This window comes from Lepus europaeus, chromosome 14 (genome assembly GCF_033115175.1).
Source record: "Lepus europaeus isolate LE1 chromosome 14, mLepTim1.pri, whole genome shotgun sequence".
NCBI classification, from domain to species: Eukaryota; Metazoa; Chordata; class Mammalia; order Lagomorpha; family Leporidae; genus Lepus; species Lepus europaeus.
The window spans coordinates 12,717,639-12,742,091 of record NC_084840.1 but is presented as its reverse complement, the minus strand read 5'-3'; the positions used below and the strand labels follow the sequence as shown (position 1 = coordinate 12,742,091).

General features: G+C 36.7%; 1 protein-coding gene across 3 annotated transcripts in view; it reads left to right on the top strand.

Annotated features, from left to right (window-relative positions):
- KCNT2 (potassium sodium-activated channel subfamily T member 2) overlaps nucleotides 1–24,453 on the top strand; it is a 385,345-nt gene that overhangs the window by 274,871 nt on the left and 86,021 nt on the right. For 2 of the 3 annotated variants that reach the window (XM_062211536.1, XM_062211537.1), the window contains exons 15-18: nucleotides 9,937–10,086; nucleotides 11,730–11,959; nucleotides 19,999–20,212; nucleotides 22,259–22,364. In XM_062211536.1, the coding sequence (XP_062067520.1) occupies nucleotides 9,937–10,086; nucleotides 11,730–11,959; nucleotides 19,999–20,212; nucleotides 22,259–22,364 (700 nt within the window). The remainder of the gene's footprint in view (nucleotides 1–9,936; nucleotides 10,087–11,729; nucleotides 11,960–19,998; nucleotides 20,213–22,258; nucleotides 22,365–24,453) is intronic. The other variant, XM_062211538.1, reaches the window with a different exon arrangement.

Genomic DNA, 24,453 nt, shown 5'->3' with positions numbered 1-24,453 from the left:
CCCCCCCCAAATTAATATGATTTAATTATGTTTACCATGAGCATTTTAAAGTCACTTTGTATAAAAGCTAACTGGAACCAAGCTGGCAGGATGGTCATAGACTTTGAAATTAAACAAAATGCTTGGATTTTAAGTAGATTTAAACTTTTTGTCACTTATTTTGAACTCTTGAAATCTACTTTTCATCAATATAATGTTAATAAAATAAAATATTTTCTGCTCTTCCTTAAAATAGAGCATCAATAAAGAAATTTTTGTTTACTACAACTGGCTTTATTCATGTGTAAATCTAAATGGCATCCTTTTCCTAAGGCAAAAATGTCCATTATTATATGTAAGGCTTTTATTACATGGTAAAGAATGGATGTTATGCCAAAGATATCTTGTGACAAAGTGATTTTCACTCCCATTCATGTGAAAGTAATTTAATTTGATAATAAAGATAAGTAAAGCAACTAGAATGACAGTCTGTGTCAATTCTGGTGAATTTGAAACTGATTATTTATCATGTATTTAACTACATTACTTGGGAGGATTGAACAGAACAAAATGTACCAGCAAAACTATATCTAACATTTATGATGAAGAGGTATTTAAATCAACAATATAATTTTGTGTAAGAAGTGGATTTCTGCTAACAGTTTCATTTTACAACGTTATAGACAGAGTATAATAACATCACAGCTGCTCTTAGTTTACTTTGAGTATGACAATAATCTTTTTTTTACACAAAATTATGTATATTTATTTGAGAAAGATATAAACAGAGTGAGCTCTCCCACTTGCTGGTTGACTCCCAGATATCTGCAACCATTGGTGCTGGGTCAGGGCGGAAGCCAGGAGTTGGGAACTCAGTCGACATCTCCCATGTTGATGGTAGGGAACCAACTACATGAGCCATGACTGCTCTCTCCCAGGGTGCACATCAACAGGAAGCTGGAATGAAGAGCAGAGCTGGGCCTGGATCCCAGATGCTCTGATATGAGATGCAGGCATCCCATCTGATTGCTTAGTTGGTGAAACAAATGCCTTTCTCCTGGCAGTATTATTATCTACATGAAGACAGCATGAATGTCGAAACATCAGGTTTTACTTTCTAATACTTACTGGCATGAATTTCACTAAAATGTACAACCTCACAAAATTGAGAAATTACTTGAGCAATAAAGTTTTATGCTAGTTTCTTAAAGATGCAAACTACATTACAGGATGGCTCAGCACATTCCTGAAATGGGAACACAGTAGATAATAAGACTTCAGCATAGTGTATCTGGAACAGGAAATCCCAGTTAAATCCTGTATTTCTTCCTTTGGGAAAATCTGACCTGGAGAAACTTTTAAAAACAACATCATATAAAGCTATTTTACTGTATTTAGAGGTCTGTATTAAAATACATTTCTGCAAGCAGCAGACCCAAGTACTTATTAGCAAAAAGCCCTAGTTCCACTTGGTTGATTATATTGAAGCACAGGAGACTGGTATAGTAGTTAATTTGCATTCTGGCAATAAATACTCATTTGCCTTAAAGGTATAATCATGGAATAATGATGAATGTGCAACTTGTTTGAAAGGAAGATAAAATCAGTTATCAAAATTGATTCACACCCAATCCAGAAGTTAATGGGAACACTTAAGTTCACGAATGAGGGAACAATAAATAGAATGGGAAAAATAAACTTCTTTTAAACACCTACACTGTTGACAGAGATTTTCATATTGTCCCAGGATTAGTGATTCTAGCCCAGGATTGACGACACAGAATCAAGTACCTCATTTTTTAATCTTCTTGCCTTTCTATGCAGTGTTCATTTGTGCAGGGACACATAACTGAGGGCAGTTCTTTTGCCTCCAGGAAAGTCAGCTGAGGTGGAATCCAGAAGAACTGCATCCTCTCCTGGAGACTAGGTGTCTCCTGGAGGTGGGAACCCACACCTCATTCCAAGTTAGACCTCTGCTTATGTGGCTTTGTGCAATTATTTGAAATGCAGGGGAAAAGAACAGAGAGAGAGCCAGAGAGCAATCCACACTCCCATGCATGGATGTCCTGAGGCACAACTGATAGCTTTAAGAGGTTTGAACATCTTTCTGCTACTCCACAAGGCAAGGAAAGCTAAGGAGCTAGAGGCTATAGGATGTGCCACTATGAAATAAACTTAGAGGGAGTGGAACAGATGTCCTTGCCTGTCAGCCACAACACAGATGCAGTGGCCCATCCCTCATTCTCTACATTCTCACGTCTCTGTACAACACCTGGTACTGGGTTACCTCTGTAAGACTATTGTAAACAGTTATAGTCTAAAGAGCAGGAACAGCCCAGAGACAATTTTCTGAGTGAACTATTTCCTTTTCATTCACAATCCTGTTGTTTTTAAACTTTTAAAACTGCTGTAGGTTGGCAGTTATTTCTAAAATCAAGGTGGATGTGAGGTTGACTAGGAAGTATTCTTTATTGTTGAGGTGTTAGCTTCCTGCTAATATGCATCCCAGGAGGCAGCTGATGATGGATCAAGCACTTGGGTGCCTGCTAACCACTTGGGAATCTCAAATGGAGTTCCAGGCTCTTCCCTTTAGCCTGACTCAACCCTGGTCAAATTGGGAGTGAACTACTGGATGTAAGTTACCTCTGTCTCTCTATATCTCTGCTTTTCACATAAAGTGAAAATAAATAAAAATTTAGAAAAAAAACACTGATGATTGAGAAAAGTATCCATAAATTAGTTCCAGGATGCTTTGGGTGGTAGAGTTAAGGGAGTTTCTTTCATAATTATTTTGGAAATATATTTTCTATGTATTTTTGTAAAGATTTTTCAACTTAATGCAAAAAGTTAGAATTAAGTCTACCAGATACAAAAGTAAGATATAAAAAGTAGAATATTAGTTAAAATTTAAACACCTGAGAATAATTGTGTGTTAATTACAAAGTTCAACCAATAGTACTAGAACAAAAAAAAATACTAAAATGGATAAAGTATTACATTGTACATCAACAGTCAGGACAAGAGCTGATCAAGTCACTGTTTCTCATAGTGTCCATTTCACTTCAACAGGTTTCCCCTTTGGTGCTCAGTTATGTGTCGCCGATCAGGGAGAACATATGATATTTGTCCCTTTGGGACTGGCTTAATTCACTCAGCATAATGTTTTTCAGATTCCTCCATCTTGTTGCAAATGACCGGATGACCGGATTTCATTGTTTTCATTAAATTTTAATTGAAAAGTGATCCCTTTTAAATATAAGAGTGGGAATAAGAGAGGGAGGAGATGTACAATTTGGGACATGCTCAATCTGACTTGCCCCAAATGGTGGAGTTAGAAACGTGCTAGGGGGTTCCAATACAATCCCATCAAGGTGGCATGTACCAATGCTGTCTCACTAGTCCATTTGAGCAATTTCAGTTCACAGTTGATCACACTGATAGGTCTAAGAGTCAAAGGGATCACACAAACAAGACTAGTGTCTGCTAATACTAACTGATGGAATCAAAAAGGGAGAGATTGATCCAACATGGGAAGCGGGATACACAGCAGACTCATAGAATGGCAGATGTCCTAAATAGCACTCTGGCCTCAGAATCAGCCCTTAAGGCATTCAGATCTGGCTGAAGAGCCCATGAGAATATTTTAGGCATGGAAAGCCAAGACACTCTGGGGAAAAAGCAACAACAACAACAACACCACACACACCTAAATGAAAGATCTCTGCGAGTGAGATCCCAGTGGGAAGAACGGGGCCATCAAAGAAGGAGGTACCTTTCTCTGTAGGGAGGAACTTCCACTTTGACTTCCACTTTGACTATGACCCTGTCGGAATAAGATCAAAGTCTGCGAACCCTAAAGGCTTCCATAGCCTTGGCAACTCATGACTAGAGCCTAGGGAGATTACTGACACCATAAACAAGAGTGTCAAATTGTTAAGTCAACAATAGGAGTCACTGTGTACTTACTTCTCATGTGGCATCTGTCCTTAATGTGTTGTCCAATGTGAAGTAATGATATAACTAGTACTGAAACAGTATTTCACACTTTGTGTTTCTGTGTGGGTACAAACTGATGAAATCTTTACTTAATATATACTAAACTGATCTTCTGTATATAAAGAGAATTGAAAATGAATCTTGATGTGAATGGAATGGGAGAGGGAGCAGGAGTTGGGAGGGTTGCGAGTGGGAGGGAAATTATGGGGGGTGGAAAGCCATTGTAATCCATAAACTGTACTTTGGAAATTTATATTTACTAAATAAAAAAATTTTAATAAAATAAATAAAAAATAGAAAATTAGGATAGAATGATAAGTTGAAGGTAAATGATTTTTTTTCACTGATAAGCAGGACATAAAGTAATTGTTAATTAGTAGTAAAGGTAAGAAAAGATTTTGATTCTTAATTTTCTACTAGCCTGAAAAAGGAAATTGAAAGCTGTAACACTCACACTGAATATTGGAGTCACTCGGAACTTACATTTTAAAACAAGGTGAAAGCTTCAGTCAGACTGTCTGGAGTGAATCATTTGATTTACTCATGTTGGCAAGATCATTGAGCCCACTGAGCTTCAGTTACTTTATCTGTGAAATGGGGATAATAATAACATATGTAGGCAATATCTAATTTCCAATGTTCAACTTTAGAATGCTGAAAAAGTAGTAGATATTCAATGGAAATTAAACAGTAGATCTTTTCCTGGACTATTATTGTGTTGTAGGATACTGTCTGGTAATTTTGGATAGTAGAATTGAACCAAAACTCCCAGTCAACAACATCACAAGGGCAGCACCCATATTCTGAAGTATACTTTGATGCTAAGCTGTGATGTTGGGTAGATTAAGTGCACTAAATATATTTTTGACTTACATTTTCACTTTTCAGCCTCATCATAAGTCAAAGAGCAGCAGCATCTCATAGATTTCCAGGAGTCTTGTGTTTCTGCATATTTTTAAAGTATCCCCTGTGTTCTAGAAAATCTTCTACTAAGTAGAGTCCTACAGAAAGCATAGTAAATATTTCTGGGGTTAACAATGTGCTGAAAAATGGCATTTGGTGAGAGGCTGTGTCACAGAGAGATAAGCAATAGATAAGCAAAGGAAGTATAATGCATTGATATCATAAATATGTCTTCATCTGAATTTATGTTTATCCCAACAATCATACCAGCATCATTGTATTTGAAGTACTTAAGCTGATCTTAAGTTCCTATAGATAATTGAAGAAACTAGACTAACCAGGACACTTTTGAAGGATAATTATAATGAGAGGGGAGGGGGTTATCTTATATATTTTAAAAATATTTTATTGCATTCGGATCTGGCTGAAGAGCCCATGAGAATATTCTAGGCATGGAAAGCCAAGACATTCTGGCAAAAAAAAAAAAAACAAAAACAAAAAACTCAAAAACAAAAAAACAAAAAAAAAACAACCTAAATAAAAGATCTCTGTGAGTGAGATCCCAATGGAAAGAATGGGGCCATCAAAGAAGGAGGTACCTTTCTCTGTAGGGAGGAACTTCCACTTTGACTGTGACCTTGTCTAAATAAGATCGATGTCTACGAACTCCAAAGGCTTCCATAGCCTTGGAAACTCATGACTAGAGCCTAGGGAGATTACTGACGCCATAAACAAGAGTGTCAATTTGTTAAGTCAACAATAGGAGTCACTGTGCACTTACTCCTCATGTAGGATCTCTGTTCTTAATGTATTGTTCATTGTGAATTAATGTTATAATTAGTACTCAAACAGTATTTCACACTTTGTGTTTCTGTGTGGGTGCAAACTGTTGAAATCTTTACTTAATATATACTAAACTGATCTTCTGTATATAAAGAGAATTGAAAATGAATCTTGATGTGAATGGAATGGGAGAGTTAGCAGGTGTTGGGAGGGTTGCGGGTGGGAGGGAAATTATGGGGGGAGAAAAGCCATTGTAATCCATAATCTGTACTTTGGAAATTTATATTTACTAAATACAAGTTAAAATATTTTATTGCTATAATTGTAATAGTATGATATTAGTGAATGGATATAGATGAATTAATGTAATAGATTATAAAGTCCCAATGGAGAAATAAAATTTGGTGTTTTATAAGGAAGTTATTTTAACACAGTAAGTAAAAGATGGCTTTTTTTCAAAAAATTGAGTAACTACATAGATATTTGGAAAATTTTAAAATGATACACTCCTAATTGGAGGGAGAAAAATATTTCTTTTTCTCTAAATAAAATATTGGTCCTAATATTAGTCCTAAAATATTTGTAAGGGTTGGGGATTCTAATATAGCTAATAAGGCTGCCTTGATAAATAGTAAGGTAGCCATGAAAAATACACAAACGGAAAAGCTTACATCATCACTACACATCCTGTTTCCTTTTCCTTTTTGTTTATTTTTAAAATTATTTCAGATATTCAAAAGTTATCAGAATATTGTGAACATCCATATACTTAGGATTCCAGATTTTAAACATGTACATTCGAGATGTTTGTAAAGCCCCATATAAACCATCTCTGATTGCTTTTCCCTCTTTATACAGGACCTAGTTATCTACCACATTGAATCTAGAGATGTTTGTTTTAACATTTTGTGTTTTCTCCATGATAAGCACAGCTACTTGCATTTTCTCTGTTACCTGTAGGAATGTGTATTTATTTGTTTCTCTAGCCATAATTCTGATAGATATGGATTTTATTTCTGGTGCTTAAGATTATGATATTTTTCTCTTTTCCATCAGCAAATCTTTTCAGGTTCACCTTCAGAGCACACAGAAAAGTTGACCTGGTCCAGACCATCATCCTTGGGCTGAATCCTTAAAATCACCTCCACTGGCCATTGTCCCCTTTTCTGTTGATTTTCCACAGCTGATCAGAGTGATTTTTGTAAAGTTTAAGTCAGATTCGCTTACACCCATTTTCAGGATTCTTCATTGAATATCAGATCATCCCAAGGAAAGTTCAAAGCCATTGAAAATTGCATGAAATTCTGCAGGACCCCTTTCCCTGGCTTCATTTTCTTTTCCTCCTTCAACTCCAGCCAAGCTGCCTTCCTTGCTTTCCCTTAGCTCTGCCTGGCATTCGTGTGTCTCTGGGAAGTAGCTACTTCTGCCTAGAACAATCTCCTCCCAGGATCCTGTGTGGTTACCTCTCACCTCTGAGTGATTGGTACTCAAATGTCATCCTCTCCGTGAGGCCTCCTTCAACCACACACTATTTAAATTTCATTATACCCTCTAAAAGGTTAGTTCCCTCCTTGCTTTATCCGCACCACTGGTCACTCCTAACATAACACCATGATTTGCTTTTCTCTTTTATTGTTAATCTTCTATCAATCATCAGGTCCATGAGAGAAAGCATTTGTGTCCTTTTCCTTAACTGCCACAGCCTTTGAATCTAAAACTTTTCCTGACCCTTCACTGGTGCTCAAACATGTTTAATGTAGACATTAGTGAATGAGACTTGGACATTCCTATCAGTATTAAATGAGATCACTAATGCTTAGTATTTCTCAAGCAAATAGCATGAACTGAAAGGAGAAAACGTATGGCTATGATTAGATGAACTTAGTATTGGTTATTTATTAAAGCTTATGTTGAAATTATTAAGAAAAGAAATCCTAAAAAAAGATGCTTCCTGAGGTGAAAAGTTCTAACATAAAACGTTTAAATTTAAAATACCGAGACAAAAAGCAAATGATTTAAGTAAAGTCATCTGAACCCTCCTTGTCTGACTGTTGATTTCTGTTCCATTTTGAGTTGCCACATTGTGTTCCTATTTCAGCTTCTGGAATTAGATTTATGGTTCTCTTGAATAGCTTTTAGTACCCTTACATGACAATTACTTGACCCCATGCTGACTTTTAGATCTCAAACAATTCCTGATGAATTACCAGCAACTTCATTTAACATTTCTAGCCTTTCAGATGGGATCTATCTTTGCCAAGTACCACTTTGCCAAGTAGCTAATTTTATTTTTGTCTGCCAAGAGCAGTTTTCTCTACTGGTACAATCATTCTGAGGAATAGTAGTTAGAAGTAGCTATCTGCATTCAGTAGTAAAACTGATTTATTTTTGTTTTTTTTCCATTTGCAAAAATAGGTTGCCATTATGAAAAGTCAAAAGTTTTAAGAGCATTCTTGTTTATTAAACTGTTGAGGGTTGCTGAAATTGTCTCCAAATTTAGCTCTAAAGAAGATAGAACAGCAAAGGAATAATGTGAAGTAATGTTAACTGACTGCTTTAGATAATCCCAACATCTTCTAAGTGATTTCTGTGGATTACTGCATTTTATCTAATCTCCTTTTCACAGGAGAGATAAAGAATCACTGAGAAGTTAAATAACTCACTGAAGATTGCCAAGCTCAAGTTCAGATAAGGCTGTCCAAGGCCCAGGCTATGTCACTGAAGCATACTTCAGAAGGAATGAAGTCCAAGTCAAACATACATTGAAAATAATTGATTCTTTTACACTTACTGACATTTTGAAAATGTTGATAACTGCGTTGCCTCCCTCATAATCCTTTAAACAATTATCAGTGTATAAAAATAGCTTTTTAAATCCTAAATGGTAGCAATGGCCAGTCATCGTCTTTCATTTATTAAAAGTCTATAGATTAATGATGAAATATTGATATTTTTATGTATTTATCACTGATTTTAGAATGCACATTTCTTGTGCTTATAGAGTTCATAACCTTTAATAAATAAAAAATTTAAAAAAATAAAAAAGGAGCTATTTTTATATTTATTACAAATTTTTCATAAATTGAACTTTCTATATTCTGAAGTCATTGAGATAATAAGCTTGTCAACACAGAACGTTCTCAAATAAAAGAAACCACACATTTTGTAGCAAATTTTTCCTTTAAAAATTAGAAATGTCTTTCAAAGATATCTTAGTTTAGGCTGTTGTTACAAATTACCATGGACCAGGTGGTTTATAAGTAACAGAAATTTGTTTTTCATAGTTCTTGATGTTGAAAGTCTACAATCTGGGTACAACATGCATGCGTCCTGGTATGGGCACTTCTGAGTTGGAGACTGCTGGCTTCTGATTGTGTTCTCACATTGGCCTCTTTTAATAAGGCCCAAATCTTATGCAGGAAAACTTCAGCTTCATGGCTTGATTATCTAGACTCTAAATCACATTAGGATTAGGGTTGAACATAGGAATTTTGGGGGAAAACATTCAGTCCATTACTGAAACCCTTACTTTTACCAAAACGTGCCTTTTGTTGAAGTTGCCCAACTGTAACAAAAGCCCCTGCTGTATTAGTGTAGGCAGACATTGAGTGTATTTTCTATGAAATCAAATTGACAAATTACAATAGAGACATATGTAATGTTAAATACAAAGCAAAGTCAAATACCTGCAGGGCCAAGCAGGTGCCAGAACTGAGATAAAGTTGACCATGTTATTGAGACCATAAAGCAGATGTTATTTATAGGATGGGCATAAAAGTATTTTCCTAGAGACTAAAATAAAATGTTTTATCTTTATTTGGTTATCAGAGTAAATGCCTTCATTAACTGAATCTTGAAGAGCTCTTTCTAGGAATATGCTATTTCTCAAGGTTACAGAAGGGCACTTAAAAAGTTACAATTAACGGCAAGTTTACTTCAATGGAAAAAGTTTTTGAAATTCATGCAAATGAGGGATCTTCAAAAAGTTTGTTGAAAATGCATATTGTGAAAAAAAAAATCATGCCTATCTGACTGTCTCCCCAAAAAACATTTAAATCTATTTTCCAGGAATTTTTTGAAGTATCCTTGTATGTAGAGTGTTAACTTCAAAATTTTTTGTAGGAACTCTCACATATAATGTCATTATCAGCGTTCAGAGCACCATGCAGATACGTCTTTGAGTAGTACTTGCCAGTTCTGTCTGACAACCGTGCATAACCACACAGTCACTGCTTTCTCTTTGTGTGTGTGTATGTGTGTGTGCTGGTGTTGCAGGGAAGGCCAGCAGTCGCCAGAACAGTGGCAGAAGATGTACGGCAGGTGCTCTGGGAATGAAGTCTACCATATTGTTCTGGAAGAAAGCACATTTTTTGCGGAATATGAAGGAAAGAGTTTTACATATGCCTCTTTTCATGCTCACAAAAAGTATGTTTCTGCTTCAGGTGGAGTTAAGATACCGATCAAATAATTAGTTATGACATTGAAACACAGTTTTCTAAAATAACAACCCACATGAGTGCTCATAAGTATTCTGGAATCTTTTGTATGATTATTGAAATGTCTGCTAAGGTTGTCAGCAGTGTAATAATGGGAATATTCACTTTAGTAACTTTTAAACTCATTTTCAATATTTTAACCTATTAAGAATTTATGAACACATGAAACATAATATTCTTTACGAATCTAAATTTTTTAATGTTGATTAAAATTAAACAGTCCTAATAACATTTATAAAACTATACATTAGAAAAATTCTGATGGTGGCACTTCCTTAGCCAAAGCAATCTGTTAAAAAATAAATACCACCTTCTATTTCAAATATGAAGCATTATTATTTCCTTTCTTTTTTTGAGAAAAAAACCTACTTAAAATAAAATTGTATGTATACCTTGAAAATAATATATTGTCTGCATCAAAACACATTAATGTAGCATTTTTGGAATTTACAATCTATCTTGTGTATTCCACTAATCTAATATTTAGTGTATTCCGCTGTAATTCTCAATATGATTCTATTTATACATACATATTTGCTGTTTTAAAATATTTTGCTTGATTTATTTTGTAGCAGTATAAGACATTGAAATAAAAATATTTTAAGGAGGGACATTTGATTTAAAAGTTAAGCTGACAACTGGGATGCCAACATCCTATATCAGAGTGTCTGGTTTGAGTTGTGGCTCTACTACCAATTTCAGCTTCCTGCTGATATGCGCCCTGGGAGGAAGCTGTGGTAGCTCCAGTTATTCCATTCCTGCTACTCATATGAGAGACCTTGAGTTCCTGGCTCCGAATTTTAGCTTGCCCAGGGTGGCTACTTCAGGCATTTGAGAAATGAACTGGAGATGGGAGGTCTCCCTCTCCCCTTCCCCCTCTCCCCTGTTTCTCTCAGTCTCTCTCCCTCTCCCTCCTATTTCTCTCAGTCTCTCAAATAAATAAATAAGCAAGTAAATAAAAAAGTTAAATACATACACACACACATACATACATACATATATTTGAAAATGTATGTTTGGGACATAATCCTCTGTCAAAAAAAAATTTAATGTAATCTCATATTCAGAGGTGGTTTTAAGTTGCACATCTATTCATGATTACTTAGATTTTTTAAATTCAAAATAAGCTCAATATTATGGAAACATTACCAAAAGAAATTCAGGGTCCCTTGTTCGTTCTCATATGACCTTGGGTAAGTTTCTTTTCTTTAGGCCAATTTTTTTGACCAAAGTAAAGAAATACTTTTACATCTTTTGACCAAAATAAATCTTTTAGAAGTTTACAAAACATTGTCATTATATGATGTGTACCCTGTTACTTTCTCTTTTATTCTATTCTTCATAAATAAATATAGCTTATTTTTGCTAGAATCAACTAAATTGTTTTTATAACACACTAAAGATATAATTTATTTTCCTGTAAAAAGTAGGATCTTGAACTTTCTGGATCCTTCTGACCTTTAAAATTCTGATTCAGAGTTTCAATTTTCTTCTGCCTTATAATAATTTACTAATTTTCTTATATATGCTGAATTATAATTTTAAGCTTTTATTTTCTTCTTTTAAATTAAGGTTTGGTGTTTGCTTGATTGGTGTCAGGAGGGAGGATAATAAAAACATTTTGCTGAATCCAGGCCCTCGCTACATTATGAATGCTACGGACATCTGTTTTTATATTAATATTACCAAAGAAGAGAATTCAGCCTTTAAGAACCAAGACCAGCAGAGAAAAAGCAATGTATCAAGGTCATTTTACCATGGACCTTCCAGATTACCTGTACATAGCATAATTGCCAGCATGGGTGAGTATAAGTTTGAAAGTACAATCAGTTCTATCATTTAAAAAAGAAAAAAGAGAAAAAAAAAGAAAAAAATATAATTTTTACTAAAATTCCTAAGCCCTGAATTAGGTATGATTAGGTATACAGAGGAAATTTTCTAAGCTGTTAAGTTGGTAAAAAATTAAAAGGTAGACTATTACAAAACTACAGGTAACCTTTTCTATTTCCAAATTGCACTATAAGCACCTAACACTTCTCTTGTAAATTATCTATCCAGTTATCAACAGAGGCTAGTTCTAATATTCTTCATTTTTGTTAAAGCTTTCTTTCCATTTTCCATCACACTCTCCTTGAACTTGACTTCTATGACACACAGGGCAAAAAGATAAATAAATAAAAGAGAAATCTAGATAAGCATTGGGACCTAGATAAGAATAAGCATCTTTGGTCAGCCCAGCCACTGGCTTCTATCTTGTTTCCTTCTGTGTGTGCCGTCATAGGCTTGGGCGGGGGGGCGCCTGTCTTACCTATTCTGAGTCACCTTTAGAGATGTGTTTATCTAGGACTCTGTGCAACTGTTGTATATGGTCCTGTGGACTCACTACTTTGTACATGAGAATAAGTCTATTTCTTTCTATGAAAAAGAAAGTAAGAATTTCCTTAAAGTTTCATTACTAAACCGCTATAACCTAAACTGTATCCTTCCTTTTAACCTTTTAACTGATGCCAATGTCTTTGTTCAGTGACTCATCTTTTTCCTTCTTGGAAACTTCACTCTTTAATTCATCCTTGTTACCTAACTTCATTCCCCTATCTCCCCTGGCACTCCCTGTCCTGTCACTGGACTGGGTTGTCAATCTCCACCCTACTCCGTTCCCTGCCACCAACACACACACACACACACAGAGTTTTTGACTCTTTGGCCATAATATCTTGGAAAATTCATCCAAAGAGTTGTTTTCTATTGCGAGCTCGAAGTCTCATTATCCCCTCAGATCTCTCCAGTTCACTCTGACATCCACACTCATCTCCTTGAGGCTACTCCAGCAAGGTCTCCGTTCCCCCTTTGTCACTGTTGTCTAATTCTGTGATGATGTGGACCACATTCTTCACACAGCCCAGTGTCTTTTCTCTGGGTCTTGCCTATTCATTTCCCTGAACAGTCACATCTGCTCTCGTTGATACTGTCCTTCATACAACAGATACACTTTACCTGAATCATTAATGAAAGCCTCTCTTTATAACTGTTTTTTTTTTCTACTGCCTGCTGGTTATTTCCATCTGTGTGTGTTAGGGAAAAATTCACACAGGATATTCAAATGGAACTAATCTTCCAACCTTCATTCAACATCCTTTCTCCATTTTGTTTTTAAAGATTTGTGTATTTATTTATTTGAAAGGCTGAGTTACACACACATACACACACAGACACACACACACAGAGAGAGAGAGAGAGAGAGAGAGAGAGAGACAGGCAGGCAGGCAGGCAGGGACAGAGAGATCTTCTATCCACTGATATGTCTGCAATGTCCTGAGTTAGTCCAATTTGAAACCAGGATCTAGGAGCTTCTGCTGGGTCTTCCACATGGGTAAAGGGGACCCAAGCACTTAGACCATCCTCTGTTGCTTTCTCAGGCCATTAGCAGAGAGCTGGATCAGCAGTGGAGCAGCGAGGACTTGAACCCGAGTCCATATGGGATACCAGCGTCAAGGGCAGTGGCTTAACCTGTTATACCACAGTGCTGGCCACAGATTATTTTTTTCTGAAGAACAGATGGCACCATTATCCTTTGATTTGTAAGGTTACAATCTGACTTTCACCAACCCTCTCCTCTTGATTTTCATAATTCACAAAACTGCATTAAATCTGATTATTGCATAGCTCTTAAAATTATTCCATTCCTTCTGTGTACACTACCAATGTACATAGTTACCATAGTTCTGCCATCCTTTTTCAGCTCTCCAGGAGCCACCCCGTCTTCTTGCTAAGCCTCCAGTCTTGCATCTCATCATCTTTTTTCACCCTGTAGCCAGAGTAATAATTTTTATACATTTTTTAAAGATTTATTTATTTATTTGAAAGTTAGAGTTACACAGAGAGAGGAGAGGCAGAGAGAGAGAGGTCTCCCATCTGATGGTTCACTCCCCAGTTGGCTACAATGGCCGGAGCGGCGCCGATCTGAAGCCAGGAACCAGGAGCTTTTTCAGGGTCTCCCACGTGGGTGCAGGGGCCCAAGAACTTGGGCCATCTTCTACTGCTTTCCCAGGCCATAGCAGAGAGCTGGATTGGAAGTGGAGCAGCTGGGTCTTGAACTGGCGCCCATATGGGATGCCGGCACTTCAGGCCATGACGTTAACCTCTGCACCACAGCACCGGCCCTGTACATTATTTTGATAATGCTATTCCTTTGGATAAATCATTTTAATGGTTTCCTATTTCCCATTAGAAAAAAGTCTAAATTCTAAAATATAGCATGGTTTAGAAACAAGGACCAAATGTTCTCAGGTGCATGGATCAGTCTCAATTTTCTTAGAAAAATTCCAGTTCATATTCATTTTCTAGGTATAATCACAAAGAACATCCCTCTTCAGTTCTCAAGAGTATCTTAATTTAGAGGATAGATTACTCAATCTCTTTACTTACATGCCTTTTATAAAATGATTCCTTCTTAGATTTCTTCCTACCCCTTCAATTCCTCTTCTAAGCTTCAATCAGACTAATTCATTTAATTCTTCACTAATTATTTTATCAATGGGCATTAACACAGTAAGATTCCACTGACCTGAGCTACTGTTCACCCCCAACATTGCCCAAGTAACTCCTTTTAATCCTTTACATACCAGTCTAAATTCACTACCTCTGAAATACATGCCATGGCCCTGTATAAACTTTGTTAGATAACACTATTTGCCATTGACATATTATTTTTATTCTATAGTACTAAAACTTACTTTTTCCATTTATTTAGCAATTATTTGCTGAGTACTTGGTAGGCACCAGGAGCTCTCCTAAGTGTTTGTCATAAAGATCATTCATGAACAAACAAAAATCTTTAGCTTACAGAGCTCACATTGTATCAGGAGGAATACAGGCAACAAGCAGTATCAGTCATGTAACAAAAATAAATTATTTAGTATGTTGAAAGTTGACAAGAAACAAGAGAAATAGGGGAAGAAAAACTAAAGGGGATTTATGAATTCTAGGCAGACTGGGTTATTAAAAATTTCTTATTTATTAGAGATAAAGAGCTTCAACCTGTTGGTTCACTCCTCAAATGTCCACAAAGGCAGGAACTAGGCTAGGCCAGAGCTGGGAGCCAGGAGCTCAAATCAGGTCTTCTGTGGGGATGACAGGAACCCAATTACTTGAGCCATGACCGCTTCCTCCCAGGGTCTGCATTAGCAGGAGTCAGGAGTCGGAGCCAGGTTGGGACCTAGATACTGACTCTGAGGTGAGGTATGGGTATCTTAACCAGCATCTTAACCACGAGGTCACAAGCTTACCCCAGGACTGTTTTTTTTTTAAATGAGGTGATTGGCAGGCCTCATTGAGAAGGTGACAGTTGAGCACATATTGAAGGAAATGAGGATACTAGTTCTGAGAATGTCTGCAGGAAGACCATTGCTGGCAGAGACAACTGACTGGGATGCCCAGGAGCAGGGGAGAGGTTGTGAAGACTTGGGCACAGTGAGTGAAGAAGGAGCAGTGGAAGAAGAGGGAAGGACAGAAGGAGGCCAGATCGTGTTGAGTTTTAAAGTCAATGTTAGCACTGTGGCTTGCACTCTGGGTGAAGAGGGAATCATTGAAGGCTTTCAGCCAAGCATGGCCTGATCTCACTGTGTGATATTTTAATACAATCACTGATTGTTGTTGGATGGTTCAGAAAAACGTCAGAGTGTTTTTAAGAGGGTGTTAAGAAGGAGAAAATTCTGGACATGCTTTCAAGGTGTAACAATCATAATTCATTGAATAACTGGATTAGAACTGTGAAAAAAAGGAGACACTTGAACTTCATGAATTTGGTTTAAGCCACTGGGAGAAGAGAATGGCCATCGATTGACATAGGGAAAACTGAGGGGAAGGCATGTTTGGTGTAGGCTGGGGGAAACAAAGAGCTTAGTTTAGAGCATGTTGAAGTTCATATGCCTAATAAATACAGAGGGGAAGATGTCGATCAGGCAGTTACAAACCAGAGTCCAGATTTCAGGAAAAGGTATAACCTGACAAAGTAGATTTTGGATTCCAGAGCTCATATGCTGTAAATAAAGCCATGATACTGAATGAGATCATTGAGGAAATGAGTACAGATGTAAAATGGGACGTTTTTATGGCATACCAATATTAAGCATCAGAGAAATGAGAAGAAACCAGCAGGAGCACAAAAGAAGAGCTACTGTCAAGGAAGCAGGAAAACCTGATGTGTGTGTCTCCTAGAAGTCCAGTGACCCAAGTATATCAAGAGAATCATATGATCAGCTATGTCAAAGATCACAAAAATGAGGACCTTGGACACATACCATGGCAACTGAGTTTAGCAATGCCATGCTCACTGTTTGCTTTTGTAAGAGTTGCTTTGATGGAGGGGTAGCAGAGAGAATGGCAGACCGTTTTGTTTAGGAACAAAAATAGTAGAGACAAGTTAAGGAAAAATGATGCAGACAAATGACTAGGTATAGACCACTCATAAAAATCTTCTACAAAGGAAGCAAATGAATGTTTTGGTGAAAGTACAGTGAAGTGAGAAAGGCAAAGAAATTGGGGCACATACAAGAAAATGCATATAATAATAGACCATGTAAGGAAGTGAAAAGACATGTGATACTTAAAGGAGACTTTCCAACCATCTGATGGAAAGGGTAGAAGATTAAATAATTATAATCCCAGTAGGAATTAAGAGAGCAAGAGCAAGAGAGAGAAGGAGAGGACAAAGAAGGAGGAGGAAGAGGAAGGAAAGAGATCAAGAGTACCAGCAAGCTGGAAAGACCGGAGGTAAGGTTAAGTATCAGAGAGTGAGATGCCAGAAAAAGAGAGTATATCAGGTCAGTAGTACTTACAGAATCTTTTGTGTTATGTGAGAGTGAATGCTGATGAACTTAAAAGGCCACTAAAGGAGGGGAAGAGAAGGAGTTGAGTCTGGAGTATTGAAAACCTCATCTACATACATAATGAACTTGCCAAATATTAGGACAGAACATGTGGAAAGACTGATGTGCTCAGTTATTCAGGCCTCTTCAATCGCATAGGACATGAAGAATAAGAGGATATTATAGAGCAAAAATGTATCAAAAGAGCCTAGTGCATGAACTAAAAACTAATCATAGTATTTCAATATGGAATTTAAGAGAGATAAGAAGAGAACATAAAGGAGAGAGGGAGACAATGAAAAGTTTGAACAAGCAATAGAATTGAAGTTCTAGTAGAGTAAAATTGTAGCTAGAGTTGGGAAATCACTGGAAGTGACCTGAAGAATACAGGAAATAGTGATAGCCGAAGGATGGATGCAAGGGATAAATAAATACAGCTTTGTTACTAGTTAAGTCCCCAAAATGACTACCAAAGTGAAGGGCTGAGGTAAATTGAAAAGCAGTTTCTGTAATGAATTCAAGAAACTGAGAGATCAGAGTGTGGGGATACTCATCTATGTATAGCATTTTGATAGGTGGGTGATGATGAGACAAGAATGATATTTTGGATTGAAGCATATCCTCCAAATTTCATATGTTGGAAGTCTTAGCCTGGAGTGTTTCAGAATGTGACCTTATTTGGAGATGACAAATGTAATCAAGTTAAAAATTTCAGTCACTACTGTTTGCCCCAGTCCAACATGACCAGTGTACTTATTGGAAGAAGAAATTAGGGCACAGATTTACACAGAGTGAAGATGATGTAGGGAGACACAGGGAAAAGATGGCCACCGAGAAGATGAGGAGTGAGGCCTGGAACAGATCCCTCCTTCACAGCCCCAAGGAGGAACCAGCCCTGACAACATATTGATTGGAGTTTAGGTTCCAGAACACTGAGACAATACATTTCTGTTAAGACACCCAGTTCACAGTATTTTCTTTCAGCAGCCCTGAAAAACCTACATAAATAATATTAGAAAAATGAACCAAATCATAAGAAATAAGTAGAATGACCCAGGGTTAATGAACAATCGAAATAATGAAAGATAGTTGGGCCTATAATTTGAAACATATGACAGATTAAAAAGGATGAGAGGAAAATGCTCTGAAAGAGGCAGCGACAATGCTGAGACTGCCCACCTGGAAGACCCAGCCACCTCTTAAAGTGTTACAGAGAAAGACCTAAGGGAGGACCCAATGTTTTGAGGGAAAAGTAAATTTCAGAGCAGACCTCATCTCTGTACTTCCATGTGTATCTTCACTGATGAATTCTGATTTTCTTCCATGAACTTGTTCCAGTGCTCAGCCTGGTGTCAGATACCAGTGTTGGCAGTGTTGGGATGTGATCAAAAAGAATCCACGTGTACAAGTTTCCTGTGTTGGGCATGGAAATGATAAAGAAATAGAGGTGATTGGAATCGACTATGTTGGGGAGGAGCTGATAGAAGACCTCAATTCCTTAGGAAGTAGGAGGGAATTAGAGCCACAGCATAAGAGTAGGCAGTATTTTTATGTAAAAAGAGGTATGTCTGTGACCTTGTAAATAGAAAAGGGGAAGGAAAAGTGGAGATTCTCTCATTTTGCCCATTTGGACAGGGACTTCAATGAGTTCCTCTGTGATAATTTGTCTTCTTAAGTGGGTGACGTGCTCAGCTGCAGTCAATAAGAATCCCAGTTCACAATGGTAGGTTGTAGATTGTAGTATGTGATTTTATTTTATAAATCAAATTTATAAAATATAAGTAAGTTTACTCACCTGCTTAATGGGTGATTTCATCACATCATTTCTAGGATTCCTTACCCCCTACCAAATAGAGAGTGGATTAATCCCGTATTTATGCTTCCAAAACTTGGAGAGAGGGAGTATGTGTGTGTTCTGTGGTGTCCACACACATCAGCTTTGCTCAGATGCTCAGACTACTGAATGCTCCTCCCCACATATTTTCCTTAAGCAGAGCTGTTTGAAGCAGACTCAAGTGCTCCCCACAGAGGACTACCCACTGACTAGACTCCTACCCTCTCTCATGCTACACAGAGTCCTGTGTGCATTAACAGACACCAACCTCTGAAATTTACCCCCCAGATTCCACTTGTGTGGTGTAACTAAATATTCTTACCAGTTTTGTTCCTACCAACTCTCACAGACAGAAGCATTCTATCCCTTGCTCTGAAAAGATTTGTAATATCCTCAAAAGATTTTTAGAAATCAGTTTTTGCTGACCTATTTCCATGATACAATAAAAAGATGCTAAAATCCATTAGTCTTTTCCCTCCTTAAAATATACAATTTTTACTTAAAAAATTGAAACAAGAAGTATGCTTTTTCACTCTTAAATTTCTATGTGCTGGGGTTGGTGCTGTGGCAGAGCAGGTTAAAGCACTGGCCTGCATATGGGCACCGGTTCGAGTCCCAGTTGCCTCACTTCTGATCCAGCATTCTGTTATGGTCTGGGAGAGCAGCAGAAGATGGCTCAATTCCTTGGGCCCCTGTACCAACATGGGAGACCTGGAGGAAGCTCCAGGCTCTTGGCTTCAGATCAGCTCAGATCTGGACATTGCGGCCATTTGGAGAGTGAACCAGTGGGTAGGTGATCTTTCTCTTTCTCTCTCTCTCTTACTCTGTCTCTGTCTTTAGCTCTCTCTGTAACTCTGTCTTTCAAACAAATAAAACAATTTCTTTTAAAAAAGCTTCTGCATGCTTCAGGATTTGAAAACTCTAATGTTTTGTGCTGTAGAATAACACACAGTAAATACACCTTTGTAAAATTACAGAATTAATTATCTAGGGGAGAAAAACATAATGAAAAGGAATAATTAGCTTTCAGAACTACTGTTTCTTGATTACACTCATTGTACTTTAACTTTCATCATTAAATGGCCAACATGTTATATACATGGCAAATGCCATGATGGATTTTCCTGTTTTGTTCTTTTAGGTACTGTGGCTATAGACTTGCAAGACACTAGCTGTAGATCAGCAAGTGGCCCTACCTTGACTCTTCCTGTAGAGGGAAGTAAAGAAGTAAGAAGACCTAGCATTGCTCCTGTTTTAGAGGTTGCAGATACATCATCAATTCAAACATGTGATCTTCTAAGTGACCAATCAGAAGATGAAAATACACCAGATGAAGAAATTTCCTCGAACTTGGAGTATGTTTAGATACTCTATGGTGTAATATATCTGAATTTAATGCTAATATCATTAAGTAATGTGTTTAGGTACTTTACCCATAGACAAGGAGTAATGTTCTTACTTTGTGGACATTCTAGAATCATTCCTATGTACTTATACCAAAACATCCTGCTTGCCCCATGTTTCTTGCCTACAAAGCATTCTAAGATTCCATGTTTCTGATTTTGATATAGGTATTTCCAGACTCATTTTTCTCTAAATTATCTTTTATTCTTAAAGAAAAAAATAGATATCAGAAGTCCTAGGATGCAAACTCCATTTTCACAATTGTATACTTTTTATTATATTTTATCTACTACATTTGATTTATTCTATATCCATAATGAAATCTGATCAGTTACTCAGTGGCGTGCAATAGCAGTCTCCTCCAGTAAGCTATACTTGCTTCTCTCTGCTTTTGCCAGCCTTTTTCAGGTAGTTCACCTCAATAATATTTTAAATTTTTGAGTAAGGATGTATTACCTTCCTTTTCTAAGCTTTCATAATAATACCGTATTAATCTGTGTAGTAGTAATCACATTTCAGCCTGAAGTAGAATTTGTTTTGTGTGTTTTATTCTGCATGTTATGTCGCCATCCCCTGAGGAAAGCATTGTGGCTTACAAGTTGACTGTGGATCTGAAAGAATGTTTTCTGTGCGAGTTCTACTTTATGCTGTTTGTCTGGAAATGACTTTGATTAAGCATATGGCTTATAATTTCTGTACCTGTAAACTCAGTTTGATTACTACCTCATAGGGTGATGTGAAGATTAATTGAAATAAGGGGAAAAAGTGCTATGACAATTCTTTCTGTACAGTAAGCATTCTGTAAGTATTAAGTAGGACCAGTAGTTGTACTGGTATTAATGGCATTGATAATATCATCCCCTAACATTTTCCCAGTATCTTTCATATAAATTCAATTATTGCTGACTTGAACTAAATATCTATTTGTGAACTATAGGTTGGGTGAGGTTTGAAAACCAGTATCTTTCTAGGAAATGGTGTTTTGGGATGTGACTTAAATTGTTTCCTCACACTTATTTCTGAAATAATTAAGAAGTGGTAGAGTTTTATTTCTAGAAAAATAAAAGAGATATTAAAAATAATGGCAGAGATTATCTGCTTATAAATTTGCAAAATGCTCTTACCTTTGAGCCAATGATACCTGGAAAACAGTTTCAAATAAGTCTGAAATTTCATGATTTTGTAGGTTAATAAATTAAAATTAAAAATTTCCCTAATGGATAAAAGAATATCACTTTCATGAAATTCTCCTTGATTTACTAATTTTTATTAGTACTTCTTAGAAGTTCCATTATCATATAACCAAAATGTGCATATGGCTATGTTTTAAAAGGCAGTAAACAAGCTGAATGTCTTTGAAAATCTTTTAAGTATGATTCCAGCAAAAACTGCTTTTAACCAATTAACTCAATCATTTATCCCTTTTGGTTATGCTTTACTGAATAATGGCAAAGTGAATCATAATGCATTTGATTTTAAATGTGTTTTGTAATAGTTAATACTACTTGTTGAACATATATCGAAATCTTCTAAGCTGAGAGATGACAAACTTTTCTAGAAAGAAACAGCTAATCAGTATTTTAGGCTTTATGGTCCCATTTGTAATTACTCAGTTCTGCTGTTGAAGCACAAAAGTAACTTTGCACAAGATAGAGGAGTGAGTATGGCTGTGCTCCAATAAAGCTTTATTTATGCATACTGAGGCTTTAAAGTCATATCATTTCCACATCACATAAAATAGTATTCTTTATATTTTTATTTTTTGTAGCCACTTGAAAATACAGAAACTGTCCTGAGCTGGCAAATCTCTGTGGTGAACCAGATTTGGTTCTTGGGTTGTAGTTTGCCCACCACTGTTCTAGACCCTTCATCAAAATATAATTGTAATATAAGGAGTTACTGATTTTTACATTTTGTCAAGGCAGAGGAATGTGTACATTATTAACGGTCCTCCTTTGCATGCCTTACCCAAAGGTAACAGCTCACCTTGTTCACAGGTATGCTAAAGGCTACCCGCCGTACTCTCCCTACATAGGAAGCTCACCCACTTTTTGTCATCTCCTTCAGGAAAAAGTGCCATTTTGCTGCTTAAGATTAGACAAGGTAAGTACTTGTTGCTTCTGTTTTCTGCAAAATTAAAGTTATTGTATTTTACAAGTCCATATAGTTAAGCAATTTGCATGGTGTTTTGATTAAAATCTGTTTAAAGGTATTGATTTTCATGTGTAAGTTTAATTGCATGAAGTCCTAACTTTTGGTTTTTTAACTGCACTAAAGATGCTTTTCCCTTCTCTAAATTTCCAAATGAATCACTCAGTCATATTTTCAAAGAGGAAAGTGGAGAGGTGCCAAAATCTCAAACATAGACACCTTCCATATTCCAAGTCTCCCAAAATTGCCTTGGCCAAATGTGCATTATTTATTTGACTGTGGCTGCTTCAGACTGCAGTGTGGAGTTGCTCGACCTGATAACGGGTCATCTATGTGTGAGATACATCCTTTCCCAAATTTTGATGCAGTTCTTTGCTCCTGCCTGGATGTTCTAGAGAAGCCATCCAAAACTGAAAACTGCCAAGAATACCAGCATTTTCTCTTTTTTACAGTACAATCACTGTGCTTGACCTGTTTGTGTTTGTCTTTCTGAAAAATAAGAAAACATAAAAAGTTGAATGTTACACTCTCCCTAGAGATTTGAACTTGCAACTGTTCTAGCCATGTACTTTTTCTTTTTTTTCTAAATTTTGAAGTTAGAATTAAAACTCCAGCTGTCTGATTATAAGCTGTGAAACTTGGGCAAATAACTTCACCAATAAATTTCAGTTTCCTAATCTACGAAATGAGTATAATTTTAGCTTGAGCTTTATAGGACTTTGCTAAGGATTATATAAATCAACACATGTTTAGTGCAGTGCCCGGAACTAAATAATGGCATTGATGCTTGACATATTTTGCTGATATTCTTGCTATTATTTTTATATGATAATCATAAATGTGGCTGTTGCTGTCACTTGTGAGGAAGAGATTCACAGATTAGGAAATTGCTGCCTTTATCTCCCTGAAGGTGCTTTGTGAATCTTTGCCATTGCTCCTAAATATCCACCTGGACCCACTGGGAAGGATGAGTCCATCTCTCAGGGTCTTAATATTTTCTTATGTTCTGAAGCCATTGATATTTCCACCCAGCTCTGTGGTTTGGTAATCCTAATAAATCATGAATTTCACAGCGCTTTCCCTGTACTGGCCATTTCCAAGACTAATTTTTCCTCTGACTAATTTTTTACATGTGATATTTTTGTTGTTTTCCTTAAATAGATTCCTAAAATATACACTTCAGGTGCCACACACCTGGACTAATTTCTGGTGTCCTTTATTTCTTTTTTTATATGCAGTTAAAAGGGGGAAAAAATACTAGGAGACCAAAGAGTAGAAATGATTTCTCTCCAGTGGGGAATCTGATCCAAGTGAAAAGCTCAACTTTCAAGATGAGGATCTGTGGAGAGGTGATAGAGGATTGTTGAAAGTCAGAGACTGTTAACTCTGTCTTTACAATACTCTTAAAGCAGTTTCTGAGTGTGGCAGATGGACTGATGACAGCTGAGATGATAGGTAGCAGGAGGCTGGAAGAGGCGGTTTGCTATATAAATGAGTGTCTACTTGGGTTTATGGAAGGGATTTTTCAGCTGACTCTACCGCACTTGTGAAGTATGTGGTTGGGTTCATGTTGCCCAGCTCATTCAGCAGTTTCAGCAGGCTGGTGTCTTGGTCAAGGGTTATCAACATTACATTCTCTATTCTCTCTCACTCACTCACTCACTCACTCACTCTCCCCTCTCTTTCTCTTTAATTACTACTAATTGGACTTCCTCCAAGTCTCTTTAGGGTAAGTTTTATTTTTCCTTCATCTGTCTCATCAGTAGTGAAGTTTATAATGATCTAAACATCTACCCATGACAAGTCTTCTTCTATGAACTTTTTTTAAGTGACCTTATTTCTTCATATGCCTTCAGATTCTGCAGGTATTAATAATTCTCTAAGCACCCTTCCAATAATGACTTTTTTGTCCCATTCTTCATCATTTTCTTTTTTCTTCATTCTTTTTTATGTCTTAAATCTTCCTTCTGTGTTCATTTTCCTTTTTCCTAGATTAGAACTTCTCCTTTGAAATTTTGCTAATGGGATTCTACTGGTGACA